The sequence below is a fragment of the Babylonia areolata genome, chromosome 3 (assembly GCF_041734735.1).
Source record: "Babylonia areolata isolate BAREFJ2019XMU chromosome 3, ASM4173473v1, whole genome shotgun sequence".
Taxonomy (NCBI): Eukaryota; Metazoa; Mollusca; class Gastropoda; order Neogastropoda; family Buccinidae; genus Babylonia; species Babylonia areolata.
The window spans coordinates 40,048,461-40,073,585 of NC_134878.1; the positions used below are offsets into that span (position 1 = coordinate 40,048,461).

General features: G+C 40.0%; 2 protein-coding genes across 2 annotated transcripts in view; one reads left to right on the top strand and one right to left on the bottom strand.

The window, feature by feature from the left end:
- The first annotated feature begins 65 nt into the window (after positions 1-65).
- On the top strand, positions 66-13,376 carry LOC143279983 (cilia- and flagella-associated protein 95-like). Its single transcript, XM_076584382.1, has 5 exons — positions 66-251; positions 2,454-2,559; positions 8,719-8,843; positions 9,921-10,050; positions 10,740-13,376. The coding sequence occupies exons 1-5, from the start codon at positions 154-156 to the stop codon at positions 10,926-10,928; spliced, it is 648 nt and encodes a 215-aa protein (XP_076440497.1). The 5' UTR covers positions 66-153; the 3' UTR covers positions 10,929-13,376.
- The window catches only part of LOC143279982 (laminin subunit alpha-like), a 305,618-nt gene continuing 291,792 nt past the window's right edge, over positions 11,300-25,125 (bottom strand). Inside the window, exons 72-74 of the mRNA XM_076584380.1 lie at positions 21,081-21,180; positions 20,744-20,869; positions 11,300-16,368 (exon numbers count right to left, since the gene is read on the bottom strand). Coding sequence (XP_076440495.1) covers positions 16,229-16,368; positions 20,744-20,869; positions 21,081-21,180 — 366 coding nt within the window. The 3' untranslated portion in view covers positions 11,300-16,228. The remainder of the gene's footprint in view (positions 16,369-20,743; positions 20,870-21,080; positions 21,181-25,125) is intronic.

A 25,125-nucleotide genomic window follows, 5' to 3' on the forward strand; every position in this document is an offset into this window, starting at 1 on the left:
TACGCTCGAAAACTTTCGCTGTTTTTTGTTTTCGTTTAGTGGACGAACACAGATGACGACGTAAATCGACTACTTCCGCTGTCAATGTGGATGGTGTCAGGTTGGTGACTCGTCTTGAGTGTTGTCTGCTCCCAAAGCAATCAACATCTCAGCATGAGTTACGATATTCCAGACATTGTGGAGCGGAAAGGCTCTCTGTTTCTTCGTTCAGATCATATGAACTACTCTCGTGCCATCTTGAATTCTAATTGGTGAGAATTTTCTTTTCTTGTTTCAAATTTACTTGTTTCTTCATCAAATTGAGTATCAACTGATCAAGCCGATTTATTTGCTGCTTTTACTTGGATCAAACAGAGAACATTTTTTATAAACTTTAGTTTTGAAAGAATTAGCTCTGATTCTTTATGTTTTCAGTTATTTCAAAATCTGCTTTATTCCAGTTTTCTTCTTGTAACCACTTCTTTCTGTGTGTAAGAAATGTAGCAATGGACTTTACGATTAATCTATTTTTTCTTGAACAAAACAAAACTGGTGATGCATATCATTTTCACCTTATCATGGGGAATGACAGTCAGATTAACAAAATCAGAAGAGGAAAATGAATAATAACAATAATAATGATAATAATAATAATTGCCCCGTGATCAGAGACACTGAACTGGCAAGGTTGCCAGGCTGTCGTTGCAACTGCAAGGCAGAGCGTTAAGTCTCCTAGTAACTTAAATTACCAGACAAACAAACCAAGGCCGTGACCTTAAGACACTTCCGGCCTCGGACAAATGCTGCGTCTGTTCTTGGTATAGGTTTCCAGTAATTGATTAAAAGGTTCCATAGGCATCTGTATATTATTTTTTAACACATTTTAACAGTCCACAAAAAATGAACTAAAAAACATGTAAATACATTTTTTAGACTGGTTACATTCTTAAGGTTTCTTAATCAGTCAATCAAATCAGTTTAATGTCCTCAAAGTGACTCAGCAGCAGTTCTGGGTCTCCTCTGGTGTGGGGTCTCATGACAACCAAACATTGCCTTGTGACTACCAGCACTGTATGACCATAAGATCATTGTATGATTGGCCACAGAATAAAGGGTAATTATTTATTTTATGATCATGGATGAGGATGATGAATACTGCTGCTTTCTTGATCTATTTAGGTTTTTGAAAGTATGAGGCTGGGCTGTTATTTGTGCTTCTTCTTCTTTTAAAAAAAATTTTTAAACAATTTTTTATAAAGGTACTAGGTATCCATCAGATATATGGGAGCTTTGATGAAGAAATGTGACTGGCATTCTTAAAGATGCATCCATGAAGTTAATTATCTGGCTGTGTGCCCAGTCTTCCCATCTGAGCACATTGCAATCAGATCTGGGTAGGAGGCATCTAGGTCTGTAAACACCGACAATAATTATGTCTCTGATGGGTCTCTAATGGAACCTGACTGGAAAATCAGACTAAGCATCTAGTCGTTTGGATGAGACAATGAACCAAGGTCCTATGTCCAGCACAAACTTGGCACATTGTAGAATAAACTCATGGCAACAAAAGTGTTGTCCTCTGGCAAAATTCTGCAGAAGAAATCCACTCTGATAGATACACAAATTAAATATATATATGTCCGTGCACTCAGGGCCTGACTAAGGGCGTTGGGCTATGCTGCTGGTCAGGCATCTGTTTAGCAGTTGTGGTGTGGTATATATGGATTTGTAAAAACACAGTGACACCTTTGAGAAACAACTGAAACTGAAAACCACATTGTGGTTTGATGGTACATTAAATAACTCTAAATAAGGCATGTTTCATTCATTTTTATCCGAATAATGAATTCACTGTACTCACCTATATATGTTTGTGCACATGGGTATAGGAGTGTTTGGAAATGTATAGCCTTGTATAAAGTGGAGTGATGGCCTAGAGGTAACGCGTCCGCCTAGGAAGTGAGAGAATCTGAGCGCGCTGGTTCGAATCATGGCTCAGCTGTCGATAATTTCTCCCCCTCCACTAGACCTTGAGTGGTGGTCTGGATGCTAGTCATTCAGATGAGATGATAAACCGAGGCCCTGTGTGCAGCATTCACTTAGTGCACGTAAAAGAACCCACGGCAACAAAAGTGTTGTTCCTGGCAAAATTCTGTAGAAAAATCCACTTCGATAGGAAAAACAAATAAAACTGCACGCAGGAAAAAAAAAAAAAAAAAAAAAAGGGTGGCGCTGTAGTATATTGACACGCTCTTCCTGGGGAGAGCAGCCCGAATTTCACAGAGAGAAATCTGTTGTGATAAAAAAGAAAATACAAATGCAAATACAAATGTTTAGAAGAAACTTTTGCTTCTCCATCTGTTTAGCAGCGATGAAATATTTAGACTAAAGTTTGTATAAATTACATGAGGATTATGGTGAGACTTACCTTGGTTTAATGTGTTCCTACAGCTATGTTTAACCCATTTTCGCAGGCATCAGGCACAAGAATCAGAGCCCAAAGACTATGATTTGAGCAAGGATGCTGTCCGAGATCTGACAAAGGCTACTTATAACCGTGTTGGAAATGTTACTGATGGGGTAAATAAACATTGCCTCTCTCTGTCTCTGTCTGTCTGTCTCTCTCTCATATTTTCACCTCTTTACTAATTTAATGCACAAAATTCCCCCTCTTTTACACATATTTCTACAAATTGGAAAAAAAAAAGCAAGAAAAAAAAGCAAGAAAAAAAGCAAACACACTTGAATGTTGCAAAATAATTACAAAATTGAGTTCAAAAGATTTTGAAGGACCAATCTGTGAAAGCAGACTACTGTATTTGCCAGTTCCATTAGTCACCTTCACCGAAGCCATAACCCAGTGGAGGGTCGTTAGGGCACCATAGATAATTTCCAGACCAGTTCTCTCATCGGTTCCGGTCTCTTGCAGCCCTATGTAAATCTTGGAAATTCAGGTCTGTCCATTCTTTGATGTTGCCCTGACACATTTTCTTTTGCCTCCCTCGCTTACTACTGCCTTGGTACTGTGCCCTGCAGAATGGTCTTTGAGAGCCTGTCAGATCTTATGACATGTCAGTACCATTTGAGCTTCCTCCTCATGATGATGGTTAGAAGGTCTTCTTGGGGTCCAATGGCTTGGGTGATCTTCTGTCCGACCTCAGTGTTCGTAACATGCTTAGTGTAGGAGATGTCTTGTAGCTTTTGGAAGCATTTCATTTCCATGGCTTGGATCTACTTCTGGAGGTTGGCAGTGAGAGTCCACATTTTGCAAACATAGTGAAACATTGATTGAACCAGTGAGCGTGTAAGTTTCGCTTTTGATCTGATGTTTTTGTCTCTGCAATTGGGCTTCAGTCGAGTGAGCGCTGCTGTAGTCTGCACTATCCTGGACATGACATTTGGTTTGGAGCCTTCATCTGTGACAGTTGCACCCAGGTATTTGAACCTAGATATAGATTCTAAAGACTGCCCGTTGACTTGGGTATCACTGCTAATGCCGTTGGTGTTATTCATCATGGTCTTTGTCTTTGCTGCACTGATTTCCATTCCGTATGTCTTGGAGGTAATGTCAAGTCTTTCTACCAGGTTGGAGAGTTCAGTATCATTTCCTGCCAAGCATCAATGTAACTGGTGAACCAAAGATTTGTAACAGTTCTGCCTCCAATGGTGATGGTGCCCTCATGGTCTTTCAGTGCATCTGACATGATATATTCCAGGAATATGTTGAACAGTTTAGGGATAAAAGACAACCCTATCTGACTCCCAACTGTTGTCCTGAACAAGTTTCCGTTGGATCCGTTGTGGAGGACTGCAGTGGTTGCCTTCTCGTATAGTTGTTGAATAACTTGGATGGTAATTGATGTTGGTGCTGGTGTTATATTTTCTCATAGTCGCCCAAAAAGCCTCATGCCACACTGTATCAAATGCTTTCCAGAAATCTATGAAGACATGGTATAGAGGTTGCTGGTGTTGAAGATATTTCTTGCATATTATTCTCAGATTGAAAATCTGTTCTGTGGTGCTGTGTCCAGTTCAGAAGCCTGCTTGGTCTTCAGAGATGATTTCTTCAGCTTTTGCTTTCAGTCTGTTCAAGATGACTTTCAGTAGTACCTTGCTAGGGTGGCTGATAAGGCTTATTGTATGGCAGTTTTGGCACAATAGGAGTTTCCATTCTTTGGGAGTGTGATAAATAAGAGACACTGAGACATTTTCCATCCTTGCTTTGATTAGTGGAGACCTTGGATTCTTTGACAGTTGTAAGTTGTTTTAGTTTTACTGTCTGGTACACCCTCTTGCTGTTGCTTTTGTTCAGGTCAGTCTCTATTTCCTGACATCTCTCTTCAATCCAGACTTGTTTGGTAATCCTCATGCCTTTCTCAATGGCTTTGTTAATTTTCCTGTACTTTGCTGCTCCTTCGGGTTCCTTGTTCTTTTTCTTCAGTTCACGTCTCTTGTTGCAAAGTTCTAGCAGCTCATCAGTGACCCATGGCTTCTTCTTGGGTCGTTGCTTGCCGAGGATGTCAATGACCACTTCTGTCAATGCTGTTCTGAAGGCAGACATCATGGTGTTCACATCTACCTCTTCTGCACCGAGGATGAGAAGTAGTGCAGATGTTCCTCCTGTGGTTGCCTTAAAAGCTTTTGCCACCTCAGGGTATTTCAGCTTGTCAAGGTCAAACTTGAGTCTCGTTAATTTTGACGTACACACCTTCCTGAGACGAAGGTGAAAGGACATCATGTCCAAGTCATGGTCACTGCCAACATCTGCTCCTGGTAAAGTTCTAGTCTGGGTGACATTTACACTAGATCTGAAACGTATTTGGACTAGAATGAAGTCTATCTGATTGAGATGTTCACCTCTGGGACTGTGCAAGGTCATTCGTCGTGATGCTTTGTGAGAGTCAAAAGTGTTTGCAAGCACTAAGTCGTTGCTGCTGGTAAATTCCAGGAGTCCTGAACCTCTCTCATTGGTTTTGATGTTGAAAAACTGCCTACAAGTGTTCTTCATGTTGGTATGGGCATCCTCTCCTATTTTTGCATTTTAGTCCCACTGAGTGACGATGATATTCTTTTTTTCATGTTGAAAGGAGTTGCTTTCAGGCGGATGACAATTAGCCTGCTTGAAATGGGTCGGCATCCCAGGACTGTGCCCACAACATTCTTGTGTTCTAAGAAGCCTACTCCATGCTTATGCTTGTCTTCTTCCCCACTGATGTAGATCCATTCTTAATCTGTCTAGATCATTGGATGACAAAAGCTGGTAAACCTCTGTGTATGTGTGTGTGGAGGGGGAGGGGGGTGGTTGGGGGGAGGGGAGTGAGTGAGTGATTGAGAGAAGAGAGAGAGAGAGGGAACTGTAGTTTATTCAAGAAGGCCATTTGAAGGGGTGATTACATGTTTTGTGTGAATAAATGTACCTAACAATATAATTTTACTGCACACATACACAAAACAAAACTGTGTTCTGTTTAACCAATCATGAAACTACATCTTTTTAATGACTTGTAATTGAATATGGCAAGATTTGAAATAATGTTATCATTTGTAGAAGACAGAAAATTACTTGGTCTGCTACAGTATCTCAATGGAATATATCTCTGTTTCATCTAATACAGGACATCATAATACAAATGGACTTCATCTTCTTTTGCAGATCTACATAATAGACACACCATATTGTTTTCAGTGCTGGTCTTGTATCTTTTACTGTGCACATTGATATCAGGTACTCTAAAAAGAAACCTTGTTAAAGAACATCTAATGACTCGGTTAATATTCATTACTAAATATGGTTCTGTTTAAATTCATTTTACATGGCCTGAACAAATAAAATCTTTCACTATTTTGTACATGGTAGTTCCACTCCTGCCATTTACAGTCAACCATACGCTGTTTAAACAAACAAGAAAATCATGAACACACACCAGCTGCCATGGCGAAGTGGTTAGTGTCACGGACTGACGGCTGGGAGGACGTGGGTTCAAATCCCAGCGGAGATGGGTTTTTCGGCCTGTGGCTGGCTCCTACCCAGAGTTGAGTGTGCTGTGGGCTTAAATGGGGAGACTCGGACCACACAGTCGAGTGTCATCCACTTCAAGGATGCGTCTTTGGGTGTGTTACTCTAATTACGTGACCAACACTGCAAGTGTCTCTGGCCTGGTTAATGTCGGGATATCATTATGACAGGAAGCGTAGAGTACAGCCTTGTCACACAGTCCCAAACCAAAATGGACCTCCATAGCAACATCGTCATCATCGTCCTCCTCCTCCTTCATCATCATCAGTATAAACAAAACATTCCCAAAGTCTCTGGCCTTTCATGCCTTGCTCTCATGGTGACCTCATTTCCGATGCCCCTACACTTCTGTGCTTGGGGTGAGTCCAGTCAATGTCTTCAGTGTTGGCATATTCATGGGGGGCTGTTGTTTGAGGGACGTGGTGGCTGTCTCCACTCTGGGAGGAATGTTCACTCAGTCTGGTTCCATGACTAAGCCATTATTATCATTAGTTGGGGGCTTAGTAGGTGGTGTCCTAAGTATGTTAAATCAGAACAGGCACCACTGAACACCACCGAAGTGACTCAGCAGCAGTGCAGGGTCTCTTTGGTGTGTGGCCTCCTGGCGACCTAACATCGATGGTTCACTGTGGACTGCTGATGCTGGAACTGTGATGGACGAACCCGGGTGTGGCTGTGTATGGGTAAATCTAAATGACTGGTGTGGGAGTAATGCCACTGAAACGGTGCAGATGATAGGGCAGCAACAACAACAACAACAACAACAACAACAAAATCATGAACACATCCAACCCCTTGATTAAGCCACCATACACTGCATGAACATTTTCGGATGCTGGTTACCCATGTTACACTTCCCCTGGCATCTAAATCAAATAACATTTTATAAGCTTCATCAACAGCAAATCTGCATTCATACATTTCAACCAGTTTTAACCAATACCTGATGCATTTTACATATGAATTAAATCAGATACTACCAAGTTCACCATAAACCAAGTCATTTGGCATTCTGTCAACCTGCAAAAACTTTTCATAGCAAACAAATATAGTTTTTCTATCTCATATCCATTTTCCAACCCCCAAATCTCAACACAGTACTGTACTATATACTCTGGGCTTGAGAGAGAGAGAGAGAGAGAATGTGTGTATTTGTGTGTGGTGAATGTGTATCTTTGTGTGTTCGTGCACATGCGAATGTGTACACACAAGCTCAAGTGAAAATGCTCAATACCAACATTTGCAAACTTGAAGTGTATTATAGAATTTTTTTCTTCCTCAGCAATCAGATTTTTACATGGGATAATGTAATAATGAAAAGAACAAGGATTCGGAATCATACAGCCTGACTCATTCTCCATAAACCCAGGCATAAGAGTGCAACATCACTGCTCAAAACACTTCACTGGCATCCTTTTAAACTTAAAGCAAGAATTCAGTACAAAGTAGCTTGTCTCTGCTTCACAACAGCATGTCACTGTAACTTTCAGATCTTCTCCATCTATAGCATCCTTCTAGGTCGCTGCGCTCAGTTGACACCTCTCTGCCGACAATTCCTTGGTTCTCCCTTTCGACCTTTGGCTAAAAATCTTTCTCTGTCTTTGACCCCACTGACGGGAACTCCCTACCTCTTTCCTTCTGAAAAATACTGTGTTTTTCAACTTTAAAAAAATTTAATTTAAAGACACACTTCGCTTCACCTAGCATGATGCATACAGAGGAGTGCTTATTTCTTTTTTCTGTGTATGATGATGTGTTGTGTGACTGCTTTTAAATTTTGTACTTTAAAATGGAGAATTTTATTGTATTGTGATGTATGTGACTGGTGTTTTGAGCTGGAAGTGGATTTTCAGTATTGTGATTTAGTTTTTATGTATTGTGATATCAGGAGTTGTTGTATGTATTGTCTTTTTTTTTTTTTTTTTTTTTTTTAGTATTGTGATATGATATTACATTCTTTAGTTATTTTCATGTGATAAGTATGAAGAGTGTGCGTAGATGATTGTGTGTGTGTGTGTGTGTGTGTGTGTGTGTGTGTGTATGTGATAACATGAATTTGTGCCTGAGTGTTAGGTTGGCTGCCTGTAAAGGGTTATGCATGCAAGTTTTTAATTTTTAAATGCATGTTTTAAACACTGGTTTATACATTGTACAGCACAATTGAGCATGTATTACGTGGAAAGGTCCTTTATAAATCAAATTATTATTGTTGTTATTGCGATCATTATTATTATTATTATTATTTTTTTTTTTTAAGGATTCAATGCTCATCACATTTTTGAGAGAAGAGAGCAGAATACCACATAACCTATTTCCAAGGTTGTGGCAATGACAAAATCAGACATTAAAACAGGATTTAAACTTTCAGCATAATGGTCATTAGCTCTTATCCTGAAACACTTAGTATTTTTTCACAAGAAAAGAAATGTTGAACGTTTTGCTGGAGACTGCCAATGTTTATTTTCTTTTTCAAAGATGACACACAGAAAGCAGACAGCATATTTCAAAACTGACTTACATGCAACCAGGCTGTTCGGTCCATGATTTCAGGAGATAGAAATGAGAAATTTTCTCTGTATGTGTGTGTGTGTGCATGCATTCTTGCATGTGTGTGTGTATGAGGAGTATTTATGAAGTGTCACAAGCTTTGATGAATCAGTGTTTGTAGGGACTAAGAGTAAAGGAGGAAGCGTATTGAACAACAATCAGTGACTATATTGCAGTCATTGCCAGAGACGACCTACCAGGAGCAGTCTAAGCAGGTTTTTCTGAAGCCCTTGTACAGTGAGCAGGACAGCCAGAAACCGATGGTCACCATGGACACCATCGAACACATCCATGTTGACAGGTATGCAGAGATTTGTTTAGAAAAAAAAAGAAAGAAAAGAAAAAAAAGAAAAGAAAAGAAGAGAGAAAGAAAGAAAAAAAAAGTGTGTGTGTGTGTGTGTCCTTTCATTGTAAATATCAGCTAAGAAACAATCTTCATCCTTATACACACACATACACACACAAATATGTGTGTGTGTGTGTGACGAAAAGAGTATTTGCAATCAATATTTTAGTATCATGAAAGAAATTCTGTCTTGACCAAGCAATTTGGCACTGCTTCATTGAACAAGAACTAAGTCTTTGGCTACAGGATTTTGCTGGGATGCCAGGGGTCTTTCTGTATAAAAAGTGTCCCCCCTGCTTTTGGAAAATCTGTGCAAGAAATTTTCTGCTTTCTATTGCTCTCTTTGTTTCTGCCTTTATTCTTCCTTATTTTCAGCCTTTCATGCCTAGTCTAGCTGTTCATTCTGCAGTGATATTTGCTGACATTGCCTTTTCTATAATTTTTGTGCAGCTCTTAAGTATTTCTGATTCTTTAATAAACAGAATTGTTTGTAATCTGGGGATGATAATCAGAAGGGCTGACATCCTCAGCACTGCCTTGTCTTATTTGCCTTAACCCTTTGACTGCTGCTGACATGTATGCTTGTCACTAAAGGGCTGTCACTTGAGACTGGCTGAGCTTAAAGGTTTGGGTGTCAGTCAGCATTATTTATATGGACTTCTTCCTTTTAGGACGGCATTACTTTTGTTCAGCAAAATCAACACTTAAGAGTGCGCAAAATATAGTAACTGCACTTAAAAGTCATGCCTTGCCAATCTCTTTTCACCAGGTATCAACATTCAAGAGATTAAGGAGCTTAATGATTAAATAAGTCATGAACTGTGGTTTTCTTTACAGAAGTGACAGTTTTGTGTTTAATGGAGCTGAATTGTTGGGCAGTACTGGTATGGCCCTGTGCAGTCTGCTGAACAGTAAGCAACAATGTCAAAATTTTCTCATTCATTTGTCAGAAAGATATTGGTGGACTGGGATTTAATTCCAGCCACAATCTGTGTTCCCTTTCTTAACTGCACAGCATGGCACTTTATACAGGGACACCGGGGACCCAAAAGGAGGCTATGGGTCTGTGCTTCCACACCACCACCCTGAATACAATAAGTTCTACCTGGAAACCACACACAATGCTGATTTCAAGCCTCCGTTTCCTTATGAACCAGCACCTGTGAGTCTCTGACATCTCTGTCATGTGAAAATGACGAGGAGTGTAACAATCACATCAGTATGAGTGCATCATCAACAAACACACTCACCAGCATGAGCACATCAACACACAAACACATGCACACGCATATGCACACACACCTTTGTTTTATTTTGTTCATTGACTCTGTGTGTGTGTGTGTGTGTGTGTGTGAAGCCTTGTTAAGGTTCAGTTAATATTAAAATTGATGTACCAACATTGGCATATCAAAAACACTATTGTCGTCACACAAACCAGCATTAGCACATCATTCACACACACACACACATACATTCTTAGAAAAACCTGTACCAGTACTCCATTTGTTTGCATTCTTGCAGGCACAGTGTATTTGAGCAAGAGTGGGCAGGTGTGAGAATGTGTGCTTGTGTGCCATAGTGTATAATTGAAAGGTGCCTAAATGTATGTGTGAAAGGGAAAAGTGCAGAGGTTGGCATCATAAACATTGGAGGGTTAGCACTTGTAAAAACATATTAATGTGATCCACTGATGCAGACTCTGGCAGAGTAATATTTTGCACAGGATTAATGTGATCCACTGATGCAGAGTCTGGCTGAGTAATATTTTGCACAGGACAAGAATCAGACCCCTGCCTGAGCCTGCATCAGTGGGTCCATGTGCAGTGTGTGTAATGAAATGTCTGTTCACAGGAACAGCCACCTGAATTTGAGGACAAGTCAGCAGCTTACCGCAAATGCCACTCACAATTCACTGACACAGCTGACTACAGGCGGCCAGGACGCAACACCTGGCAAGATGAGAGCGGCATTTATGCCAACACACATTTCAAGAGACAGGAATTTGTATCCAGAAATCCTGTTCCTGAACAACTGTCCTGAGCATCAGGCATGGCACTTACCCATTATTTACTTCTTTTATTCAATATTCTTGGAAATTTTCTTTTATCCATACAATATGTTATTTGTGAATTTGTGTTGTTTTCTCAAGGTGGAGTGTGCTTTTTAACCACAATAAGCTTATGGACTTGATTCAGCTGTCATACATGTTTTGATCCATATGTTTGAATTTATGTTCTACTTTACACAAAATATGCACATCTCACAGGTGTAATCCCACACACACACCTCACAACTGTAAAGAATAACTCTCACTCATCATAACTGTAAACAAACACAATCACACCTCACAACTGTAAAGAAGCACTTTCATCCATCATACTAGTACACAAGTATTCAAAGACACAAGTCAGTCTTGTTTCAACATTTTAGTACACTGTCCACCAAAGTGATCTCAAAACCGATAAAACTGTATTAAACATTTTCCTTAATAAATATAAGAACAAACTGCACCGGCACAGTGATGATGTTGGAGCTTGTAATACCCCCCTGCCCCTCCCGAGCATCTAAAATATACACACACATGAATGCTGTATATAGAGCCTTCAGGGCACTGCAGGAAAAAACAACAACATATCTTTCTTAACCCTTTCGCTGCCAGGAAAATAAGATTTAAGTGAAATATATTTGCCAGGGTTTTTTCCACAAAAAACGGGTATAAATTTTCAAAAAAATTCTGTGCTATTTGTTATTTGATAAAGACCCATAAAAGTATATATTTTCCGAAAGGTAAATGAATAAAGAACACAATACACATAATGTTGTCCCATTTTATATATTTTTAGTGACATGCTGTTGTTTTGAAATGAGTGTTTTGTTTTTTGTCACATTTTCAACTTGTTCATTACAAACATCAGTCAGGTGATTTGCACTAAGATATATATTTTCTGGACAAATGGATATCTGCACACACAAAATCATACTTGAACAACCACAATAAAAATAAAAAAAAATAATAAGAGATAGACAATGCATTGTGACTTCTCCAAGTGGTAATGTGGATGTGAGGCCACGCCCCCTCAGTCTCCACTCCCTCCTCTTCACCTCTCTCACATGATCACTTTATCCAGTTCTCATCAGACCGCATTGGCTGAGTGCCAAGAAAATCGCTCACACTGTGTCCTGCTAATAATTTGGTTAGTTTGTGTAGTCTGCTAAAGCTGTGCAGCTGGCATCACTCACTGATAGCTGTATCTTGGCCACTCTCTTGATTGCTCCCTTTATTTTCTATCAAATCATCCTATAAATGTTCATCACTGTCTTCTCCTTCGAATTTACACTTCGATTCTTTCTGAGCATCAGCTAAAGAAAGCAATCTTGGTTGATTTAGTTTGCCACGATCGCATGTCTTGAGCATGGCATCAGTCCAACATTTTGTTGAGCGAGTGAGGAAGGAGCCAGGCAAAACACTTTGACAGTAACCCAACCAAAACGTTCAAATAAAGGACTGCCTCATGACGTATATGGGGTTTCTAGCTATGAATAGAATCTAGAAAGATTCCCCAAGCTAAAGCGACCAGCATTTTTGTCAATGAACTGAATGCAAACCAGGGAATAGTCAGAATATTTCGATGACAATATCTCGTCATTGTGGCAGCGAAGCGTACATGCTTGTGATGACGAGTTATCTCATCATATAGGCAGCCTAGGGGTTAAATATGGACCATAAACAGTCATGACTTCCATTGTGGTACTAACATAGATAATTTTAAAAAGTGTTTATGTGAGTGAGAGTGGGGGTGAGGCACTGACAGAGGGAGCAGGAGCTGTCTTATGTACATCCAGCTACCAATATATGTTACTTTCAAGGTCGCAGAAAATTGTGTAAAGCCATAGTCCACTGAAGTTAACTTTGGATATGATGCTCAACAGTGTACAAAAACATGAAAACAAGGGGAAAGGAGAGGCAGTGTCAGAAATAAGACAATGAAGGAATCACCTGGACTTCAGTATGCATGCAACAGCAGCTTTTTTTTTTTCCTTTGTGAAATATCAGTTCTTTTCTGCAGTAAATGGTTGCTATCCCTGAATTACAAGGAAATTGGAGGTGAGTTTTCATACCTGCTTTTGTTGGAAATATGTTGGAAAATTATCTTCACAAGCATTTTTACTTTGTGTAGTTTGAAAAAACTGTCTAAGGGAAGTATCATGCAATGATGAAAATTGCACAAAATGCACAGTTTATAATGCTAATGCAGTTTCACAAGTCGTGAACATATATGTTGGTAACTGTGACTGAGAGTGAACAAAACCATGAGAAACGTAAGTTTGTTCACTTTCAGTAAGAATGACAGGATTCAGTGCACAGTAAATCCACATTAAATGCTGATGTGTGCAAATGTCTGAGGAGATGCCTGAACCATCTTATTTCTGGGGTGATTAACATTTTTTTAGGTGGTAAAAGAAATCATTTTTGGAGGTGTCTGGAAATGTTCTTGCCTGTGAAGTGGCCAGATTTTTTTCCCCTCAGTATCATCAGTTAAAATTTAATGTTCTTTCTTTGAGTTAATTGCCTAAAATGGGTATCTACAGCCAAATAAGCTAACCTTTTTGGGCCTGGAGGGATTTTTGTGTGTTATTATTATTATTTTTTTTATTATATAGAACCATTTTGATTATCTTTCATATGACATGGACCTTCCTTTTCAGTTTGAGATATTATTATTAGGATGAATAGCTACAGATGGATATGTTCTTTTGGCACCACTTTTCATTACTGGCTTGGATCTTTCCTCTTTATACAATTTTAGTAGTTCTCATTTTTGAAGAAAATGTATATATCAGCTGACCACAACAAGCATTCATGTCCTTCAAGGGAAATCTTAATTATGTCACTTTGTTGGTAAATAATTAGTGACAATTTAAAGTGATTTATGAGATCACATCTGGTAACTCAACACCCTTATTCAGTGAGGTTTAAGCAAAGTTTTCTCATGGCAGCAACATTTCCAGAACACCAAACACTGGTTAAAAAAATTGGATCTGAGAGGAGCAGCTGGCAGAGGAATATTGTTGGACATATTGCGGACATATCTGAGAACATCACCAAATTTGTACATACCCAAGAATGACTAAAAACTACATTTACTGCAACAGCGAAGACTGAGCTGTGTACTACAAAGTATGTTTTCTCTTATATTTCTGGGTAACAAGTTAACCATACCTGCAGCAGGACATGGAAAGCTACTCCATTATTTATCAACAACAAAATATGTCACATTGTTACAAAGGAGCTGAGCTTGGACAATGAAACTTCTAGAACACAAAATACATCAATACAATTCGCTATTAGAACTGGAAGAAATATTTCGAATTCCTGCAAAGAAACAGATGCCATTGCATTCTATGTTCAGACTATGTTGATGAAAAGAACTTTGTTTCTATATTCTTTGTGGTCAATATACAATGGTGTATAAGAATAGACTGCACTTATCAGATCTGAATTAAAAAGAGTAAAGCATTTCTGGTCGTTGCTGAATTTTGTATATATGTTCAGCAAAATCAGTCTTTTTTCTGTCATTTTTTAAACTCTAAAGACAGAATGGCTCAGTGGTGGAAGAGAAACAAACTGACAAGAATAAGCATGAGATTAAAACTGACATCCACCTAGAACATAGCTCTAACAATGGGCGTCAGAAAACCGAAATATTTCAGAGCACTGAATACATAAGTCTGTGATGTCTCAGATATGCAATACTGTTTACAGTCTAATATGAAACAAAGACTGACAACATCAATTATAATGAAAACACATATTAAAAAAAACAACATGCTCAAATAGAATTATAACAAAAAGAACAAATATAAAAATGCCAAAGATAATAAAAATAACAAATAAATGGCTAAGTGAACAAAATTTAATATGTAAACCAAATGAGTGATGTAAACAAATAAATGATAGATAAGTGAATACATAAATGGATATTGGTTTACACTTTGTTTTAAAATGTGCTGAGTAATATCATCCTCGGAAGATAATGGCTGTCTGTTAAATCATGACTAATTACTAAAAAAACATACTAAATGGAAGAAGGAAAAATAGAACAAAGGGTTACTTCCATGTGATTATCTCAATAGAGACATAATAAATGGTAATAGAACAGACATACAATTGATCCTTACAAAAACAGCAGCAGCAATAAAAAGAAAAAAAGAAAAAAAAGAAGTTAAAACACAGATGAAGCTAATCATCCAGATATTTAATACTTGTGACAACAGTTTACAGTCCCCTTAATGTGTTTTCTTTCCAACTTTGAAAACATGCTTGGTGACATTAAAAAAAAAGTTTTAAAACCAATACAAACTGTGTGATAGGTTCCACTGATGTATACCCATGAAAATGTTCCATAATTATAATATTTTTAGTACCTGGGCTTTCTCCTCTATGTGTCCTACATTATATGATACAGATTTCATCTCACTATTTGCTCCAAAATAAATATTTTTGACAAGACTGTCTTGACTGAGAGATACTTGTAATGATGAATTGCATTTCAGGCAAAAAGAAGATAATCATCAATACCATAGAAGCCATTGCAGCAGTCATGTTCCATTGTACAAAAAGCGTGATATTTCTCAGCAAATAAAACAGTGTAACATGTTATAAAATGGGGACAAAAAGCATGTTAGTGCTGTTTCATCACCATTATAACATTGAATCTCATTTCTCAGCAATGGAGGAAACAAACACAATTCCTATGGTTCTGCTATCTGTGACCATTTCAACATGTATCACAATCACCTTGATATATTCTTCATGCTTCTTATGACTTCTCATCAGGCTTGAGCAAAATGCTTTTAGCCAAAAAGACAAGACAACATTTGGAAAAATCAAGAGTAAAAGTATTGAGCAATAATGATTCTTTGCCCTGAATTAAAAAAATGCATACATTCCCACCCGAATATCAGTAAACCTACATAACCACCAACATTAAAACATTTTCTACAAGTTTTCTCTTGGTTCTTTTCCTCTTTTGCAATAGCTCCATCCATTTACTTCTACCTAAATCAAATGCTGTATACAAAATGAACCAACTTAACTGATCACAAACAGTAATCTTAAAATTTTACATAATTAATTTGATTTAAAAATCAACAGCTATAAAATTAGTCAAAATCACACTTTGAAAGTTGCTTATAAAATCATCAATGTATACATCATGAGATTATGAGCAGTCATAATCATCAGAGGGTCATTGTGATCATAAACACTGTAGCTGTTATTGAAAGTCAAGCCTTGTATGAAAGTCATATACAGGGTGTGTAAGTGACATTGGCAGTGTCTAGTTCACAGGGCAGGAATCCAGCTGAATGTCACCAGTCACCTGACCACTGGACAGAGCCTGAGGCTGGTCGTTCAGTCGTAGGTTGCGTATGCATCCAACATAGTTGTCCGAGGTCTGGATGCCTTTAGCACTGGCATCTGGGAAGGAAAAAGTGAGATGCAGACTGTAAATTGCTTCTGTCACACACCATCAATCCAACTCAGGTCTGTATCCTTTGCTCTTACACTTACACACAACAGTTCATGTACTGTAAAGTTCGCCTATTGAGCGCACTGGTATATAAGCCACACCCACTAAATTAAAAAAAACACAACAACTTCAAACACACATAAGCCGCACTGGCTTATAAGCCGCAGTTATTACTGGTACTGGAACACATACAGATAATATGGAAAAGCTGTCAATACTGTCAGTTATGAAATGAACACAAACGGAAACAACACAAAGAAAAGCAATTGAAAATACTGCTGCCACAAAAAAATAAATAACGAAAATAAGATCCATAATTTAGGGATAGTCACATTTATTCAAGGTTGTCCTGCTCACTGAATCCACTGAAATCTTCGTCTTCAGTGTCCGAGTTGAAGAGAACCAGCACAGCTTCTCCGCCATCTTGTCACTGACTTCAGCCTTGCTTTCACTTGATGAACATGAATGCAAGGTGGAAGTCGCTGCTTGTTTGTTGCTTGCACTGTCATCTGTTGCAGTACACAGTCCAACCTTACGAAATCCATTGATAATGGTGGAATACTTTACTTTTCCCCATGCTGTCAGGATCCAAGTCAAGTGCAAGTCATGACTTCAAACTGCAACATACAACACCTCACGTCCTGTGGCAATGGGGGAGTGGCGAAGCAGCAAGTGCAGGCACACTGGAAACTGTCGTCAAAAACCTACACAGGCAGCCCAGGGGATAGGGTCACTCTCTACTCTACTGGACCAAAGCAGCAGTGGCGTTTGGCAGCCCTCCAGGTGTCTGAGCAGCTCTCTTTAGGATTGCTCTGCTCACCTCCGTGAAGACGGGCTAGAAAAGGTGCTCAAACACAGCCTGCTTCACTTCTCCCTGGCCAGCTTACTGCCGCTGGTGGGGATCCCTCATAGTGGTCGACAAATAAAAAAGAAGTGATGGTGCTCAACCTTCGCACATGGAACGTGAGGACTTGGCTGGATAACATGAAGGCAGACAGACCCGAGAGAACTGCACTGGTTACCAAAGAGCTAGCTCTCTACAATGTGGATATAGCAGCTCTCAGCAAAATGTACCCAGCAGACAAGGGCTAGCTTACAGAACAAGGTGGTGGATACATTTTCTTCTGGAATGGTCGCAGCAGCACTGAACAATGAGAAGCAGGCGTGGGATTTATCTCACCTCACCTCGCCTGTAAAGTCACCAAGCTTGCAGAGGGTATCAAAGACCACCTGATGACACTTCGGCTCCCACTTTAAAACAAGACGAGTTCAACGCTAATTAGTGCCTATGCCCCCACCGTGACCAAGACAAGTTCTATGAGGAACTCGATGCCCTCATTTCAGCAGTCCCACAGTCAGAGAAGCTCACTGTTCTCAGGGACTTCAATGCTAGAGTAGGGACAGACTAGCAAACCTGAGAAGGGATCAGTGGAAGACATGGCACTGGCAAGTGTAACAGCAAAGGCATTCTGCTCCTCAAGACATGTGCCACACATGACCTTGTCATCACCAACACCCTGTCCCACCTACCAACCCATAAGAAGACGTCATGGATGCAGCCTCATTTGAGGCACTGGCATCTTATAGACAAAGTCATCACCAGGAAGAGGGACAGGCTGGACGTCAAGAGTGATGAGAGCCATGTGTGGTGCCGACTGCTGGACCAACCACCGCCTCATTGTGTCGAAGTTAAGGCTTTGCATTCTGCCCATGAGAAGACCCCAAGGACAGAAGACTGCAAAGAGGCTGAATGTCTCAAAGCTGAAAAGCAGCAAGGTTGCAGAAGAATTCACCGACAACCTTGAAGGCAGACTGCCAGACACATCACAGAAGATGGGACCAGCCTTGAGGAACAGTGGATGGCCTTCAGTGACGCTTTCTACACTACTGTCCTCTAACATGGCTGGAGGAACAGTGGATGGCCTTCAGTGACGCTTTCTACACTACTGTCCTCTAACATCTCAGATCAGCAATCTAAAGAAACCAAGACTGGTTCGATGAGAATGATGATGAAATAGAGGCACTGATAACAGAAAAAAATCAACTGTTGAGAGTGCATCAGAACGACCCCACGTCACAAGCCAGGGAAGATGCCCTTGCTAACGCAAAAAGAAAGGTGCAGAAGAAACTTAGCGAGATGCAGGACAGCTAGTTCAGCAAGAAGGCAGATGAAATCCAGGGCTACACAGACAGCTATGACAAAGTGCTTTTATGATTCGCTTAAGGCTGTATACAGACCCCAGTCCTCCTGCTCCTCACCCCTCCTCAATGCAGATGCAGCTGCTGGCAGAGAAGAAGCAGATTCTGGAGTGGTGGACTGAGCACTTCAACAACATCCTCAACCGTCTTGCCAACATCAATTACGAGGCCATTGGTAGAGATGCAGAAGCTGATTGAACTCTTCCAGTCCAAGTGGAACGAGGGACAGATCTCGCAACAGCGGAAAGATGCCAGCAAATCCACATCTACAAGAGGAAAGGCAACCGCCAATCTTACGACAACCACCAAGGCATCTCCCTCTTGTTTATTGCTGGGAAGATTCTGGCCTGTGTCCTGCTCAACTGCCTTCTCCAGCATCTTGAGCAAGGTCTCCTACCAGAAAGTAGTGCAGCTTCCGTGCTGAACGTGGGACTGCAGACATGGTTTTTGCTGTGCACCGACTCTTGGAAAAATGCCAGGAGCAACACAGCGATCTCTTCATGACCTTTGTTGATCTGACCAAGGCTTTCCATATGGTAAGTAGAGAAGGCTTGTGGGAGATCATGGAGAAGTTTGGCTGCCCCAGCAACAATCATCCGACAGTTGGTGAAATGGTGAAAGTTCATGATGATGGAGACAGGTCAGAGGCCTTCCCGGTGACAAACAACGTCAAACAAGGCTGCATTCTCGCCCTGATTCTGTTCAGTATGATATTCTCTGCCATGCTGACAGATGCCTACTGTGACTGTGAAGAAGGACTCTCTGTCAGGTACAGGACTGACAGGAGACTGCTCAACCTCAGGTGCCTGCAGGCTGTTACAAAGGTGAAAGAGACTGTCATTAGAGACTTCTTGTTTGCTGATGACTGCCCACTCAACACTAGCACAGAGCAGAAGATGCAGCGTGATGTGAAATGACTGAGACAACTTCGGTCTCACCATCAGCGCCAAAAAGACCAAAGTTATGTACCAGCCTGCACCAGGAAAGTCATACCAGAAGCCATGCATCATAGTGAAGGGGCAGAACCTTCAGGCAGTTGACAACTTCACCTACCTGGGCAGCATGCTCCCTCACGCAGCCAGCGCCGCCTTTTGGAGACTACATGAGAATGTAAGTGGAGTGAACTCAGAGCTTCCACTGAGATGAAGGTCTACAGTGCAGTGGTCCTACCACCATCCTTTACACCAGGACTATACAGGAGACATGCCAAACAGCTCAACTGCTTTCACCTGAGCTGTCCCTGCAGACCCCTCCACATCAGGTGGCAGGACAAAGTCCCTGACATGGAAGTCCTGGAATGAGCTGGCCTCTGCAGTGTCTAAACCCTCCTGTAGAAAGCCCATGCCAGGTTGGCTGGACATGTAGTCAGAATGCCAGACAGTCAACTGCCTAAGCAGCTGTTGTATGGTGAACTGTGTCAGGGCAAGTGCTAAGCTGGAGGGCAGAAGAAACACTACAAAGACTGCCTCAAAGCGTCCTTCAAAGACGTGGGCATCGACATCAACATGTGGGAGACGTGCTCTGGAATGTCCAGCTTGGCGCAGCAAGATCACCACAGGAACCTGTGGAGCTGAAGCCAGGTGCATCACCGAAACGCAACGAAAACATGCTGTGCACAAGACCTGAGCAGCATCCATTGCCATAACAGCACCCACTCACTTGTGTCCCACATATGGATGAGCCTTTAGGGCCTGGATTGGCCTCATCAGTCACAGCTGGACCCACAGCCACTGATTTTCATCTGATTTTTGAAGGTTTGGTCATCTTCGAATCCGAAGGATGAACATCACTTAAATCATGCTTTACTTCTGAGCATATGTGCAGTCAGAATTTGTGTTTCTTACACAGGAAATCTGTCTTGCAATTCAAATACCACAAACTGCATCAGAAACACACACACACACACACACACACACACACACACACACACACACACTGATCGCTACTTCTTACCTTAAACTGCTTTCATCCAGATAATCTGATAACTACTTCTTTAGTTGCTTTCACTACTGATTCCAATGGCTATTTATCCTTCCAATTGATGGTGGTGGTAGCTAATATAAAACAAAACTAACAATATGACCATCAACAGGCGATATACATTACTGCTGCACCCCAACTCACCAGGCACCCCTCCAATGTATAGGGGGTCGTTAGTGTCGGCTGATGACACCTTGGCTGAGCCCACACCTGGCTCAGGGGACTCCATTCCATCCACCATAATCGTCACCACATTCTTATTCTTGTTGGCTGAAAAACCAAAACATCATGTAAAACACTGCTTTAATCAAATGAGACCCGTTTTTAATTTTATAGTATTTAGAGCTTGGAGCTCACATACAAACTGTTGCCACAGGACTATCTTTGTAAAATAAAAACATAATCATACTGAGAGCATGATGGAATACATCAGTATAGTAATAAGTAGTGAAAAAGACCATATGCAAAAACTGCATCTTACCTATAATGGTGTGCCACTTCCCATCACACAGAGTGTTCTTAGCAGGCAGAGTGAAGGTGGTGGAGATGGCACCAGCTCCATTGTCCACCACAAAAATCACCTGCACCAAACAGACAACCTTAACTCTTCATGTACAACCTTCATCCACCATGTGCATGTCAGTACAACCTTCACCCATCATGTACATGCCAGTACAACTTCCACTCATTACGTACAAGTCAGTACAGTAGGTGGCGGCAGTGAAAATTTAAATATTCATTACAATGACTGAAATGTGATTTTTGGCTAACAACATGACAATATAAGAAAAACAAAGAAAAGAGTAAGTGAATATCTTGATTGGTTCTGAAGATATTCCATTTTAAAGATGTGATGATGCGTACATGCTGTTAGTACTTAATATTTTCACATTTTCAGTCATACTGTACTGTCCATGAGGGTACTGTAATGAAAACTCATATACTTCTAAAAACCATATGATAATGGCATATTGCACAAGAAAACAGTAACACTTCAGCAGCAAAGAAATTGGAAAATATGCCTGTCAAAGTATGGGGAAATAGAAAATCAAGACATGTCAATCTGCACAGAATAGAAACTTTGAAGGTCTACAGCACTGAAAAGAATAGACAGTTGCATTTCATAATAAAATATCTTGCAGAATACATCAGAAAAAGGGCACTGAATTTTTTTCAGGCAGGATAGTTAGCTGAATTTTAAGTGTCAGAGTCTCAAACTTTGAAAAATCGGAAAAAAGACTGTTTAGTGGGGTAGCCTGCTGCAAAGATGAATATTTCAGTAACTGTCACAAGTAGGACCAGGAAATTTTGTGTGTGTATTAAGTGAAATGTCAGCTTTCAAAATAAATTAAAATCAACCTTAAAACTTCCCTCTAAAGTCGGCAGAAATGGAATGATACCCGATTTTCTCATAAAAAAGGGTGCACGTTGCGGATGAGACTTCTTCAAAATTTTTGTTTTTGAAAAAATATTGAAGTTACAGTCACAATAAGTTACCAGTGGTCTTGGCTGATCAGCTTTTGCAAAATTACTGCAGATTTTTAAACAAATACAACTTGAGAGCATTATACAGAATGGGTAGGTTGATGGGGCATTTCAAGACAAAGGTTCCCAGGAGTGAGCAAATATTACTTAATCTGCTAGCAAAAATGACAGATATATGAATCTATTTTCTTTCAGCTCTCTAGCTTTTTCTTCCATCCATGAACTCAGTCATGCATTTCATTACAGAAGAACCACAATAAATAAGAAATAAAAGGTGGATGATGCATCTTTATTTCTTCACAAAATGGCATTCACAGGAGAGAAAATGCACACCAAAAATTCTCTCTTTTTTGGCACTCACAGGTTTCCTGGCATCAGCAATAACATGCTGCTCACTACCTGAGCTGTTCATACTGGCCTTTTTGGATCATTGAATAGGTTTTGCATGCCCTGCCATGAGCAGCCGTTTCTGCAACATGTTAGATACACAGATCAGCTTATAAGAAAGAACAAATGTTATATTCAATTTAAAACATAAAACCAAAAACAGAGCTTTCAGTTTAATATATGTTTAGGATTTTGTCAATTTCTGAGTGTTTTGAGTGGGAGGAAAACACTGTGATAAAAGAATTATAAAATGGCATACTAACAGGTAAGTATTCATTCAACAGCAACACAAAATTCACTGCACTGAACTATTTGGCTGCATTTACCTTTCACACAATAACTCAAATTGCAGCAACAACTTCTGCTTTGACAACTGAGGCTGAAGTTTTGGGGGTCTGTCCTTTCTAATTGCTGACAAGAGCTTTGCCATCTACATGTACTGTTCATCTTATGTGTCTTTGTTGCATGTGATTATTTACTCAAATATTTCCACTTCAGGGTACGACATTCCATGACTGAGATGATTGTATTACTAAATGTCTTAGGTATGTATGATTACTAAATATTGAATATTTTATTGTTAATATGCACATCATACTTAGTATCTTATTCTTTGATAGATATTTTGTGTACTCACCTTTATTTGTGTGTGTATGTGAGAATGCATGTCTTATACGAGGGTCATTCAATAAATAAGGTGAATTTTTCGGTATAAGGACTTCTAATACAGATAGAAGCTTACTTTTTTTTTCTTTTTTTTTGTTTTACTTCTTTTTCACATGGATTTAATTTGTTTTGCAGATTAAAAAAAAACTTTGAGAGTTTTGGCAATTAACAAAGATGGCCGACCAAGAAGCATGCTCCAGGATTGAACAGCGGTCAGTTATCAAGTTTTTGGTTGCTGAAGGGTGCAAACCAGTTGAAATTCATAGGAGAATGTCAACTGTGTATGGTGCCACATGTTTCAGCCGAAAAAATGTCTACAAGTGGGCTAAATTGTTTAAAGAAGGACGGAGTAGTGTTGAGGATGAAGACAGGCCTGGAAGGCCTACAGAAGTGAGGTCTCCTGAGGTGATCGAATCAGTCAATGACCTCATTCAGTCTGACAGAAGGGTGACAGTGGATGACACTGCAAGGACTTTGAGCTTATCTGTTGGGACAGCACACAAAATTGTCCATGATGACCTTGGCTACTCGAAGGTCAGCTGCCGGTGGGTGCCAAAGATGCAAGGCCTCACACAGCAGCCCGAACGGTGCAGACCATCAACGAGCTGGGCTGGGAACTGCTCCCTCATCCCCCTTACAGCCCTGACCTTGCCCCTTCAGACTTTCACCTGTTTGGTCCCTTGAAAGCGTTCACGAGAGGCACGAAGTTTGAAAGTGACGATGAAGTCAACAGTGTTGTGAGCGACTGGCTGAGACATCAGTCCAAAGATTTTTACGCTGAGGGAATACGGAAGCTTGTGCGCAGATGGTTAAAGTGTGTGACAGTGCTGGGAGACTACGTTGAAAAAAAAAAAAAAAAAAAAAAAGAAGCTTCTATCTGTATTAGAAGTCCTTATACCGAAAAATTCACCTTATTTATTGAATGACCCTCATATATATATATATATATATATCAAAATGAATATTTCATTCACAATATATGCATGGTATTTTGCATTTTATCATTTCATGAATTATCCCTTTGTTTTCTGTTTCATGCAGTCGAGATGCACAGCATATCATGGGTTACATGAACACACACACACACACACACACACATACTCTTAATTGCTGGATCCCTGATAATGTTATATAGATTGACTGAGTCTGATGTGCAACTTAGGCTATGGGTGTTATTGTACAGATTTTCTTTTTACTAATTTTATTTTGTTAAAAATTGGTGTTAATTTTTTTTTTTTTAAGAAACAGAATGTTGACTGCACTGTTCAAATTAATCACATATCTCTTCACATTACACTTTTTTCATACTCAAACATACATACACATACTCACAAGCATACATGTGCAAATGCAAACTTGCTCTCTCTCTCTCTCTCTCACACACATACACAAACACACCTACTCCACTGACAGGAAAGAAATGGGGAAGGGGGGTGACTGGAGGGAGGAGGTGGGGGGTAATATCACTGTCAGCAGTTGGGGATTCTCAGCAAGAGCAAGTGGTCAGTGATTTGGCTCAATGCCAAGTTTACCACAACCACTGACAACCCCCTCCCCTCTCCTTACCATTGGTGAGAGACAAGGGAGGGGAATGACTATACAACTCTCAGCAAATTATTAAAGTGAAGTTTGCAGAGGAGAGAGGGGGAGGTGGGGGGAGGGAGAGCAGGGGGTTAGTATGAATTGGTGTTCTTGTTCTTTTTGGAATGTGAGAGCATAGTATCTATCTGTCTGTATATATTAATATAAAGTTTCACTGCTATCGAAGCAAAATGCAACTAGAATATCAGAGTTTTGTGTTATGTTGAATGTAACGCTCATTTTATGGAAAAAGAAACCACATTACAATTTTTTACTCACTTATTTAACACTCACCAAGGTTGTAGCAGACGACGCTAATGCTGTCTCAAGCACTTCCGGTTTTAGACCCAGGTAATATTTTGCTTACTAAAGCAAATATCAATTAAATATTAGTAATGAGAATTCAT